Genomic DNA, 13,651 nt, shown 5'->3' on the forward strand with positions numbered 1-13,651 from the left:
GATTCCGGTGTTGGCGAACGCCGCCCACTCGACAGGACCACATAGGCCCCGGGATCCGGCACCTCTTCTTCAAGGAGGGGACGGTCAGGGGAGTCTAGGTGAGGCGACGGCGTAGGTGGAGACACCAGGACCACCTCCTCTGCAGGCCGGCGCCGAGGGGACCGAGAACGATGTTTGGTCTTCTTAGCCTTCTTCTTCGGCACCGATTCGGAGGAAGCTTTCGGAACCGATGTCCTCTTGGTCGACGCCTTTCGCGCAGCCTCCGGTCCCGGGACTGACGCAGGCCTTTCGATCGACGCCGGGGCTGATCGTATCGGATCCGACTCGCCCGGTTCCGGCCTCGGAGTCGACCTCCCCGGTTCCGACCTCACCGACGCCGACTTGTGCGGGGACTTCGCAGACCTCGCCACCGAGCTTGCCCTCGAAGCAGGCTTGTCCGCCGGGCGGGATGTAGCCACCGATTTTGAAGAGGCTACAGAGCCCGCTCGTGACCGGCTCCCGACATGGGTGGAGGTTCGACCAGCCTTCTCCGCGGCCCCAGGTTTCTCCGCCTCGGAGGGCCCAGGGGCGTCCAAGACCCGCTGCCACAGTGAAGCCTTGAGGCGGGCGGACCGCTCCTGCCTGGCTTTATGCGTAAAGCCCTGGCAGATCTTGCAAGTGGGGACTACATGTTCCTCCCCCAGACAAAGCAGGCAAAGGCTATGTCCATCCGTTTGGGCCATTTTTGCACGGCACTGGGCACAGTGCTTAAACAGGGCTGTAGAAGCCATTCCAGGGGGCAAACCAAAAGCGAAGTCACACAGTCCGGGTCAAATACCTCACCGAGATCAGTCCGTCCAAATCAGTAAACAGAGAGAAGTCAAATCCAGTCCAAGTCAGTCACGAGAAAGCAATCCAAAGCAATCCAAAGCACAAGAAAAAAGCACGGAGCTACAAGCGAACGTTCTCCTCAAGCGGCGGCAAGAAGAGAACTGAGGGAAGGGGCCGTTGGCCGCTGAGGAGCATGTGACCGTTTGGGCGGGAAACGGTCGCTGAGGCGCGCGGCAAACGGCCCCTTCGGAGCTGGGAAAGCGATAAAAAATCTTCCGGCGGCTGGCCTGCGCGTGCGCAGTACCCCATGTGTGGAGGCACAGAAGAACGAAGATGAACAACTACTTTTGTTCTAGAATCTGTTGTCTTTAGATATGTTGTGGAAAGTGTACTTTTCACATGGAACATCTTTCACTTTTCTGGGTCAAATAAAGACGTGGTAGGGAATTCCCAGAAATGTGTCTTTGCTTTGATTATATAAAATATATACTCTCAGCTATTAGTATTTTTGTGGCCAGGGTTATTACACAGCTGTTATACAGCTCTCAATTATGTGCATGTAAATTCTGATCTTTTGAAATTATGCAGGCTAAAATTTTGAGTTACATTTGTAGTTCACCATTGTGTTCCTAATAAGGCTTTTTGTCCTGGGGTGGTCTTAATTTATCTTGAAGCCTGTACCTGGATATACACGATTAATTCTTAGTTAAAGCTTTTACCCCTTTTTGAGACTTGCACCTTTAATTCTAATAGATGTCTTTCAGTCAAAATGGAAAAGACTACTTTCAGAAATATTACTGAGTTTTGGATATTCTCCCAATAGCCCTCAAATAATCAAAAGCCAGCATAATTAAATAAGGGATTTGCCAAAAAAAAATCATTTCTTCAGGGACAAAACATTTGTGCCTTCAAATATGGTTAAACTACTAAGTCCCAAATTTAGGAAATCTTTTATTTGGCCTGATTAATGCCATACCCTCTGCACTCTTGGAAGGGAGATATCAGGGTAGACCATACCAGGAACATAGATGTCCTTGTGCAAGTGGGGAAGCTGAAAATGTTGGGTATGTTTTATTGCATTGCCCTTTTTATTACCATGATTTTATCATTTCTATTCTCAAAAAAAAAAATCTAAGTAGACCAGACAAATCATACATTTCCTTTTTCTTCTTGGACCATGATCTTGGATCACAGTTAATGTGGTGAGATACTATAAAGCTGCTAGAGTTTACCATAGCTTTATATTAATTAGATAGATCAGATTAACTTATTTTAATATAATTTACATAACGGTTTTTCAACCTTAAACGACTTCTCACTTACAATCATGAATCGGCCAGCAGAGTCACCACAATATGCTAACATATTCATAGCGGACTTGGAGCAACGCTTCCTCAGCTCCCATCCACTGGAACCACTACTATACTTAAGATTCCTGGATGACATCTTCATCATTTGGACCCATGGGAAGGAAGCCCTTGAGAGATTTCATCAGGACTTCAATAACTTTCACCCTACTATCAACCTAAGCCTGGACCACTCTACACAACAGGTACACTTCCTGGACACCACTGTACAACTACATAATGGGCGAATAAATACCACCTTATACCGGAAACCAACAGACCGATACTCATATCTACATGCCTCCAGCTTCCACCCTAAACATACCACTCGGTCTATTGTCTACAGCCAAGCCTTACGTTACAACCGTATCTGCTCCAATGCTCTCGACCGAGACTCACACTTAAGAGATTTACAACAAGCATTTTTGAGACTACAGTACCCACCAAATGAAGTGAAGAAACAAATCAACAGGGCCAGACTAGTACCCAGAAACAGTCTGCTCCAGGACAAACCTAAAGGAACTAACAACAGAACACCACTGGTTGTCACCTATAGCTCCCAGTGTCAGGGCTTGCCGCCGCTGCCGCTGGGCGTGGCACTGGGCGGTCTGCTCCTGACGTCACAGGGGGGCCAGGGAATCTGCAGGACCCTGCTCTGTGGAAGGAGGGGCGGTATACCTCACCCAGACTCCCTCTCAGTCCACTCGCTGGCCTGCTCAACCTGGCCTGCTTACCCTCTGCACCCTCCTTCATCTTCTCCTTCCAGGACTCTCCTCCAAGCCTCCACCCTTGCATCTTACTGCTCTCACTCCACATCATCACTCCTCACTCACACCCACCACCCCAGGGCTCTTCCCAGCCAGCTTTTATAGGGCTTCCTCCTACTGCCCCACCCCTCTTCCAGCCTGGCCTTTGGCTGCACCAAGCAGTTGCAGCTGGGGTAGCTGATCTGGCCCCACTGACCAGCACCAGCTGTGCCTTGTTCTCTGGCTGCCCAGCCTCCCTGCCTTGGCTGATTGCTGAAGGCATGTCCAGCTGCAGTCCCCTGGCTAGCAGCCCAGCCTCCCTGGCTGAGCTGATGGCTGAAGGTGGGTCCAGCTGTGGCTCCTTGGCTGGTTGCCCAGGGCTTCCTGCAGAGCGCCTCCAATAGCCCCACCTGGAGTGGCTTGGCTTTTGGCAACTCCTGGGCCAGGCTACTATTTTCTAGCTGGGGCGTGGCTTTGGGTTGTTGGGGCTGCTGCTGCTTCTCCTCCTCAGGTAAGGTCTTTGGGTGGGTGACTGCTGAGCTTCCAATCCCTCTGCCCTTGCCCCCTTCCGCCTTGCCTAGCCCCCTTTCCCTCCCTAGGGGAGTGGGACTCGCTGGCCTCTCTCTGTCTCCCCCTGCCTCCTGAGGCCCTGGGCTTTTGCCCCTTGCCCCTGGCACCGGCAGGTTCTGGCTCCATTTGCCTGTGGGAGGGGTTGACCTGCTGTCCCCCAGCTGCCCCCTCTGCCTGCCAGTCAGACCGGTTGACCTGCTGTCAGCTGGCTGACCAGTTGACCTGCTGTCAGCTGGCTGACCAGTTGACCTGCTGTCTGCTGGCTGCCCCCTCTGTTTGCCCATCAGCCCGGCTGACCTGCTGTTCCCTCCTACCAAGTCTGGGGGCTGGGACCCAGACCCCGGACACCCAGCTCAAACCCATCCAACGTATCATCAGTGAGCTACAACCCATCCTGGAAAATGATACCTCTCTCTCAGAAGCCCTGGGTGGAAGACCTTTCCTTGCCTACAGACAGCCCCCCAACCTTAAACGACTTCTCACTTACAATCATGAATCGGCCAGCAGAGTCACCAGCACAGGTACCAGGCCCTGCAACAGACCCAGATGCCAGCTCTGCCCCTATATCTACCCAGGGAATACAATTACAGGACCCAATGGCATCAACTACACTGTCTCTGGCTCTTACAGCTGCTCATCCTCCAATGTGATATATGCCCTCATGTGCCAACAATGTCCTTCTGCTCTGTACATTGGACAAACCAGCCAACCTCTACACAAAAGAATAAATGGACACAAATCTGACATTAGAAATGGAAACGCCCAAAAACCAGTGGGAGAACACTTCAATCTACCAGGACATTCCACCAAAGACTTAAAGGTCGCTGTGGTTCAACAGAAATCTTTCAAAAACAAACTCCAACGGGAGGCTGCTGAATTGGAATTCATATGCAAATTTGACTCTGTCAAGCTGGGACTGAATAGAGACTATGAATGGTTATCACATTATCACAGGTAACAGATTTCCTTTACAGAGGCGTGGTCTGGGGGAGCCCAGTGACGCCTGGTGTGGGCTTTCAGAGACCGCAGTTCTCTTTGTCAAATGCATCTGGCAGGGAGAGCTGTGGTTATCGAAGGCTTATACTACATAGGAATTGGACGCTTTTACTGCTGCAAACTAACACGGCAAACTGACTCCACACCAAAAGGAGATGTTTACATTTACTAGCAAAGGAATGTTTTGGTTGCCTCCCCGCTAATTGCATCCTGTCCCCTTCTGATATATGTCTCCTTCTCTCCCCTATCTCCCCTCCTCTTCTGTATTTGACCAGTTTGGATCATGCATCTGACGAAGAGAACTTGATTCTCGAAAGCTTATGCTACAATAAAATTGGTTAGTCTTAAAGGTGCTACTGGACTCTTTTTGGTTTTTCATATAACATTTCTGGTAATGTATTTACTTTTGTGCTGATCTTTGACTGCAATAAACCACTCACTCACTCACTCACTCACTCACTCACTCACTCACTCACTCACTCACTCACTCACTCACTCACTCACTCACTCACTCACTCACTCACACGTATGGCTCTAAGAAAGTGGCTTCAGACATAGCAAGTGCATATCTGAAGGCACCCTTACTGAAATCTTTATGTCAGCTGCCTAGAACAGAAATAAATAACCAGATCAATACACTCTTTACTCTTCTTAACAGCACAATGAATCAATAGCACTTGCAAACATTTATTTGACTTGTTAAAAGGCCATTATTTAAAAATAGTCCTCTTTGCTTTCAGTTACCGCTTTTCACATCTCCGAACAGGCTCAGTGTCAGTCACGCTCACAGCGGTAATTTATCCTTGTAAAGTTAAAATGTAGACACACACAAATAATATTTATATTTACTGTGGAGAGAATTAAATAGTCATAGTGAACCCTTCACAGTTTCATTTTAAAAAAAAAGGTATACTACTGCAAAATTTGAAGAGAGTAATTGTCAGGTGCAATATCTTTAGATAAGTAGATCACAACTCTAGTTCATGAAGACTGTCTTTACTGTATTATAAACGTGTGATATGACATCCCATTCAAGAGAAAATAACATAATTGCTTCCTAGGATCCAAGTCTACTTGAATGGAACTCACAAACTGGAAAATTTCACAAACATGATTGCCATTGTCAATTTTATACTGATCCAACATCCATTGTTACTATATGAATCAGTCCTGCACATAACGTGCAAACATGAGTAACTCCATGGGATCATTTCATTAGGGTGTTCTGTGAATTCTGGAAGCAGGATGCCTTACAATTAAAAAAAAAATTATTTGTTATTTATAATCTGCCTTTCTCACTGAGATGCAAGGCAGATTGCATCGTGCAAGTCCATAAGGTCAACAGCTAAGATATTCAGTGAACAAATACAATAGAGTAGCAGAAGTCTGAAAACAAGTATAAATCCAAATACAGAGATGAAACATTACTGAAACAAAGCAAAAGTAACTAAAAATGACATCTTTAATGGCATGGAAACTACTAGTAGGAGCATATCTACATCAACAGACTGTACTCTGTAGCATAATCTACAGTCCATGTCCCTTTACTAAAGCATCTTTCTGAGGCATTTCTTATAGCACAGCTCTATTACCTGAGTAAAAAAAAACACCTCCTGAATAATTCAGCATTGCAAAGTTTGCACAAAGCCATTTGTGATAGGTTTATATGAAGAAAGTTCGTTTGAATTTGCTATACACTACATAAGCTCTACGATAGCGTTGACTCTAATGGTTAGAATGGAGAAAGATATCATATGCTCAGTGGCAGACTGGCTGCTGAGACTTTTCCCGATACGCTGATGGGCGCCCTCCCATCTGGCCTCATGGCAGAAGGGTAGCATGTGATCTGCCCAAGCTTCACACGGTGAGATGGAAGCCACTTCCTTTCTGCCATTTGACTGGCCTGGCCCAGGTGGTGGTGAGTTGGCCTATGTGCAGCCCAATGAGTAGACAGGCTGATTCTCCCTCCTTCCCATGGGTGGGACAGGTCAGGGTGGGCAGGGAATAGAGCAGGCAGGAAGCCATGTACTCCCTCTTTTGGGGGCCAGGCCCCTTTCTAGTCAACCCTTGGTCTTGCTGCAATTATTTTAAAGAATCTAAGGTTTTTATTATAGTTTTGCATCTCACATTACTTTCTGATATTTTAGGCTTTTGGTTTGATATATAACATCAAGATTATTCCTGTAACTGCATTGAGATGGATGAGAGCTGTAGAAAACTCTCTATTGTATAGTACATTTACTTGACAATGTGATCAATTAATTTTCAAATGAAATGCTCTTAGAGGACAAGTTCACTTCCTATTGCTGTCTCCTATGCCCACAGACGTCTTTTCTTCCAGCCAATGTAGAGTAAATAGCATTCTAATTAACATGTAACTCATAACTTTGCAAAAAATCTATCATTTCTTGGCTTTCCAAGCTATACTAACACAGCTTCGTGGGAAAACACTCAGTTATTTGCGCACTGTCAGTCTAAACCTCACATTGGATTACAGAGGGCTGATTTCCCTGGGGCAGTCCAAGACGCTGAACAGGTTTCTCCGGTCTAGGCTTGGAATGTGAAAGGGAGGAGAAGAATTAAACTTCTGTCCATTGCTATCGTAGATTCCAGAAACTCCCAAATCCATGCACTGCTCTTTGAAAATAACTAGAGGATATATCATAATTCCAGCTGTTGCTTCCTGCCTTTTTGCCCACTGCAGCATAATAAGTTATTTACATTAACACAAAGAGGACTGTCCATCTGCATATGGGTTGTTAGCTGATGCCCAAACAGAATGGAGAATGTCAGAAGCTATTTTACCATACTGGGGTGTTGTGTCAAATGTACCCTCCCTCACCTTATGGAACAGACTACTCCACTTCAAATATGCATCACATGCTTACATCCCTATGTGTTGGAGCCCATGTCTGCCACATATCATCCACCTATTATATGGTTGGATTTTACTTTAAAATGCTGTTACACATCATTTATTTTACTAAGATTATAACTTCATAGCATCTTTCACTCAAATTTGTCAAGAAATAAAGATACATTGGCTACATCATGGATTTAATAAAGTTAGGGTTTGTCAAGAAGAAGAAGAAAAACCCTTACCTTTACAGCGAAGGCACATCTATACTGCTTGTATAGATATGTGTTATGTGTCGTATCTTGTATAGATACGACACAGAACATATATGACACGTGATTAAAATATAACAATCTATACCTCACAGGACTGTTGCAGAGTTTACTAAAATGTAAAATGATTCAACCACCTCGCATTTGCTATATAAAATAATAACAACTTTTAAAATGTTTGTTAGCTTTACAGGAAACACTCGGGTTTTACTGAATTTTTTCCCAGGTAGATTCATTTAACTGCTTTTTGTTCATTCCAAGCTGACCTTTTCCTATTATTTCAATGTTATATGTATATATAAGTAGATTTTGTGAATGGGTTACCTTCATATATTTTGGGATTTTCGGCCACTAAGGTACCAAGAAAATTGACTTTTTAGGGATTTCCAGCCTAGACACACAGAAGTCAAGTCACACAATGAATATTGGACCTATCTTTTAAAAAAAGCTTTCAGGCAATGTAGTGGCCATTCTCAAGAAGTATTAGCAAAATTATTTGCTTTAGGTGCTTGAATGGATAGCTAGTTTCAACTCAGCCTTTAAGCAGCCTAAAGAGATGTTATGCCATAGCTAACTGTTTTGATCATAAGTATCTTGTAAACACATACAATATCAAAGTTATTTGTATAGAAGGTTACTGTATTTGTGGATCTGTTTGAGACTGTTCATATTTCTATTCTGAGCCTCCAGAGGGATTAGCACAAAGACACAAGATACCACATATCACTATAGTTTTGCATCTTGACCATGTGCAAATATCAAAATAGCTAGACAAATACCTATCAGTGAGACAACTGAGAAGTTTTAAGAGTGCATGATTGTTTTCAAATTCAACTGTGAATTGGGTTTTGAATTGTATTTTGAGATAAACAACTGAGTAACACTGTGGAATTGCTTTTCTCCAATGTGTATGGTCCCATGTGAGAACAGTCACATATTGTGACTAACCTGTGCACATCCCCCTGATTTAGCCTACATAGTTCTTGCAAATGTTTGGAATAACATGTACAACTACCTCTCACATAATACAGAGAATAAATTCTTCTGTTTGCATTTCTTCGGAATTACAAATGGAGGGCACAATTCAACACAGAACTACCTTAAACCATTTGAAAACCAACCTGCATTGACTGACCAAACAGTGCAAGAATGAGACATAATATTTTGATCCTTGCATACTTTCAAAAACATATACACATTTAACTAAAAACAACAAAAATGTCCATACCCATTAACAGGATCCACAACAATTCCTCGGGGGTGAGACATGTCTCCTTCTAACAGGGTTTTCCGACTTTGAAAGGCTTTCTCTAATCTGGCAACATTAATTGTTTTCCTATATCCATCATTTGTCCAAAAAAGATTATTTCCAATCCAGTCTACTGCTATGCCTTCCACATTATCGAGATCTGTTTAAAGAACCATAATATTACACATTATTCATATATTTACTGTTTCATTGAATTCTAATTGAATTAGTGAATCTCTGATGGTACAAACATGGCTAATTAGAATGGATGTTTTTACTGTAATCTTACATATTTCCCCCAGCATATTCATCTCCAAAACTACTTACTTATGCTTGTACTGTCAGCAAGCTATTATAGACTAACATGTTATGTAAGCAAAGCAACCAGTAAAATGTAGCTGCACGCATCCAACCACACAGTTCCTTCAATGGAATGGCTTGTCTGTTTGCAGAAGAGGAGGGCAGTGATTGCTACAAATTTCTCCTTCCACTGCATATCTCTATTTTGCCCCCTATGCTTTTCCTGAAAGTCTGCTGACACTCAGGAACAAATTTTACAGGGGTGGTAGTGGGCTCTGTAAAGTCTACAAGTGGTTGAATATACACCAGCAGGTCTAGAGCACACCATGGGATTGTGGAATTTAAGTGGCAAGTAACCATTGTTACCGAAACTGGTCTCCTTGCAATAAAATGATTTGTGGGGGGAATTAGCAAGCAAGGAGGATGGCTATGCGAGAGGCCAGTAACCACAGGGATCTATCACCAACTTCTACGGAGTCCCTTCCCAGAATAGTAAACGAGGCTGGTTCTTAAAGTCAAACAATAATTTTTATTAAGAACAAAACGCATGCATATATACTCACAGTTATGGGGTAAAAATAATTACACACACACACACACAGAGTCCTAGGAAGCTTTATCCAGAAACTGGGAATAGAGAGAGAGGGAGCAGATATAACCTATCCTGAAAGGGAGGCGGGTCCAATCCACAGGAGAAGAGAGTAGTTTCGAATAAACAGCATCCTTGGTCAAGAGAACAAGAGGTTCAGGACAAACCTCAGGGGAACGGCGCTTGTGGATCTGGAAGCATGTACAATTTGAATGAGGCCAGGGCTCCACCATTATAGGTAAAATGTGCCCTAAAGTGGAAGAGCCCACCTAGCCATTAGAACAAAGGCTCCAATGGTCAGTTCCTGGGTTTGACAAAAGGGTTGATCACCTTGATCGGTAGCTGTAGAGGTGTGTGAAAACAAATGTAAAACATATTCTAGCACTGCACAAAAGAGATAATTTGTCAGTGAATTCCACCGGAGCTAAATCGATGGATTTTAGGTGGGGACTGTACTTTCCCAGGAACAACTGTATAAATTGATGAATGTCATTTGATTAGCTCCTCAATCAAGGACAGGAGATTTCATCACGGAAGAAGGGAAAGGAATGTGTTAAGTGGGGATGACTCTGCGAGACCCTTGTTATACTGGACTCCTATAGGGCTGGCAGGACTGCAAATCCAATCACCTCTTAATCACTCCACATTCCTGTGTGGCATTCCATGCATGCCATGTCCTCCTGGGTGGGATTCAGCAACTGTTGGAGATCCTCTGGTGGCAATACAGCTGCCTTTTTAAATCCAGAGGCCTGGTGATATTTTAATATCACAAGCAGCCATATTAAAAATGGCTATTAAAATGGCGGAGGCCGGGCCGCCGCTTTTACCATGGCATAGTGATTTAAATGCTGTGCTTCAATCAGTCATTTAGTCATGACAGTTAATAGGCAGCCATGGATCAGCCACCATCTGTCAAGATTATTACAAAACTTAAATGTTGCCTTGAACCCCTTTGAAAAGGTATGAGATAGAAATATAAAAAGACAAATATCTGATAAAAGATATGAACATGATGGTTCCTACGTAAGTCCACAGTGATCTGGAAATCAGTAATGTTGATTCTGTCTGTGTATATTATATACATATGTACATACACTACATTGATAGTATTAGTACATCCTTCACTGATATCTAAAAATCCCAAATACAAAACTAATACAAATCAAATAAATGGATATCCGTCATCCTATGTATGTAAATGGAGGCATCAAGTTAAAAAAAAAGTATGAAAAAAGGATTTCAAAAATGGCAAACCAAACAACATTTCACTTAAAGTAAAAAGGAAAAGGCCAAAGTAACAGAGACTGAGGTTTAGTAATTAGCTTGTATGAACAGATGCTGAAAAAACAGGATTCTTACTTCATTGGCACAATAAAGGGATTTTAATGAGCACCAGTGTATATGCAGACATGCATATATTTTGTATGCACACACACAATGCTGAGATAAACATTTCTGAATTAAGGAAATCCTCTGGATAAAACTGGTAGCCCAGAGAGCTGCATGAGAGGCATCTGTTGTTGAAGAAATATTTAAGCATATCTAAAAATATCTATTCAAAGAATTAAAACATACAAGGCAACAAGCAGATTATCCTTTCAGATCATTAGAACAAAAGATTTTTAGAACTTCTAACAATATACTAAGCCTTTTCAACTGAAATACTCTCTTTATGCCTTCAACTCTAGTACTTTCAATTTCTTTCTTGAGTGACATCAAACTTGACATTTTCCAAGTAATTAAATCTAGCAAGTACAGAAGTAAGTTTATTAGAAAATGAACCCAATCTCTGACATAGTATGTTAATTTTGTATACGGTGGTTAAAAAAAAATCAACTCTAAATGTAGCTAAGGGATGATGTTAAAGAAGTATCATCTTCCTTCCTTCCTTCCTTCCGTTACCTTTCCACCCAAATAGAGTGCCCCAAGGCATCATACATCAAGGTATAAACACATTTAAAAATTACAATAGCATTTAACCTGGATATATATTTAATAATTAGTAAAAACTTAACAGACATACAAACACAACCAACCAAGGAAAAGGACCAATGAAACAGAAAAGACTTCAGCTGCTGGCAGAAGACAATGACAGAGGGAGACAGACAAATCTCTCTGGGGAGGGCGTTCCAAAGTTTTGGTGCAATAACCAAGAAGAACCTTTCCCGGGTTCTTCCCCTGTCTATGCATCAATGGTGGGGGCATCCAAAGCAAGGACTCCAAAAATGACTGGAGTGGATATATAGGTTCATATTGGAGCACGTGGTCCTTAAGGTATACTGGCCCCAATCCTTACAATGCTTTAAAGTTCGATATTGGTACCTTAAGCTGGGCCCAGAAGCAAATTGGGAGCCAGTGCACATGGAACAAGACTGGAGTTTCATGGTCCTTGCAACCCACTCCAGTCAACATTCTAGTGGCAATATTCTGCACCAATTGTAGCTCCCAGACAGTCTTCAAGGGCAGCCCCATGTAACCTAATCTAGATGTTACCAGAGCATGTACTAGAGTGACAAGATTTTTCCTGCCCAGGAAGGAAATGAATCCCTAGCCCCCACTGCAATCTGTTTATCCAACAGAATGCCTGGGTCCAGCAGCTCCACCCCCCCCCCCAAGCTACAAACCTGCTCCTTTAAGGGGAGTATAACCCCACTCAGAAAAGGAAATATTCCTATAAAGTTATTGGAAAGCCTGCCTGGATCCCCAGGGGGCTGTCAGTCCCCTAAGTGAGTGTCAAAGGCAACATTCCAAAAGACTGCTAAGTAAAGCCTCACTAGTCAGGATAGCAAGTTGCCACCAACCTCTTTTGAAACCACAGCTTAAGGCCAAGAGGCAAGCCTCAAACCTTCTGGGTGCTAACAAGCAAAGTCAACCCTGCAAGGTAGCCATGGTGCAGGGTCAACTCAAAGAACAAATAATTAGGTAGCTTGTTGCAAATTGGCCAGGATAGTAGATTCAGATTGAAGCTACAATACTTAATAACTCCACACCAATATAATAATGCAAATGATGCATTATTAAAATGCAAATAAAGAAGCATGGAAGTGCGTAGGAGATGCAAAACAACAAGTTATTTAGCTAGACTAACCTTTGCAAATCTATTCTAGAGGTTACCTTTTAGCAAGTTTCAGAATCCAAATGGGAGCTTTAGCTCTTAGGTCCAGAAATTCAGACATAAATTATATAAATGCAGCACTCTATATGTACCATTTTCAGTTTCATTACTGAGATGCCACATTTCAACAATCATAACTTTTGTGTTTGGAACAATGGATAAAAAAAAGAGAACTGGTAGTCTCTCATGTAAGTCACAACAAACCCGCAGATTGATTTTTTTGCTAAATCATTCCGCTTTTTCAAAACAATTGTCTGCATCTGTTAGCAAGCCACATGGATTATTGAAGAATCAGGCACAGAGATTAGTGTTTTATAGTGTTAAAATTAAGAAAAAGGAATGATATTATAACAGTAATGGGAGGCTTTCAAATAAGTGTAGGCTTGCAAACTCCTGACAGTGATTTTTGAATATTAGGCCCAATGACCTTAAGCTCACAATTCTTAACTTTATACACCTTCTTACTTCTAATTAGCCAAACTGAAAAAGGGAATCTGTACCATTGACGGAAATAATTAATTCATACATTATTTATTGAAGTGTTCACACAGTGAAGATTCTGAACAAAATTTTACGAAAACATTTACCATATTATGGGGTCAAACTAGTCTAGGATTGCCAGATTGTGGCAAAACAATAGTTTCTGGTGATAACTTGATAGGGTTGCCAGCTCCAAGTTGGGAAATTCCTGGAGATCAGGGGAGGGGGTAAAACCTGGAAAAACCTGGAGAAAGTGGGGTTTGGGGAGGGAAAGGACCTTGGCATGGCATAATTCAATAGAGTCCACCCCGCAAAGTAGCC

The 13,651-nt window shown here is 42.8% G+C and overlaps 1 protein-coding gene across 1 annotated transcript in view; it reads right to left on the reverse strand.

The window, feature by feature from the left end:
• LRP1B (LDL receptor related protein 1B) overlaps window positions 1-13,651 on the reverse strand; it is a 1,076,743-nt gene that overhangs the window by 471,816 nt on the left and 591,276 nt on the right. The window contains exon 12 of the mRNA XM_054970106.1: window positions 8,826-9,006. Within this exon, the coding sequence (XP_054826081.1) occupies window positions 8,826-9,006 (181 nt within the window). The remainder of the gene's footprint in view (window positions 1-8,825; window positions 9,007-13,651) is intronic.

The sequence above is a fragment of the Eublepharis macularius genome, chromosome 2 (assembly GCF_028583425.1).
Source record: "Eublepharis macularius isolate TG4126 chromosome 2, MPM_Emac_v1.0, whole genome shotgun sequence".
Classification (NCBI taxonomy): Eukaryota; Metazoa; Chordata; class Lepidosauria; order Squamata; family Eublepharidae; genus Eublepharis; species Eublepharis macularius.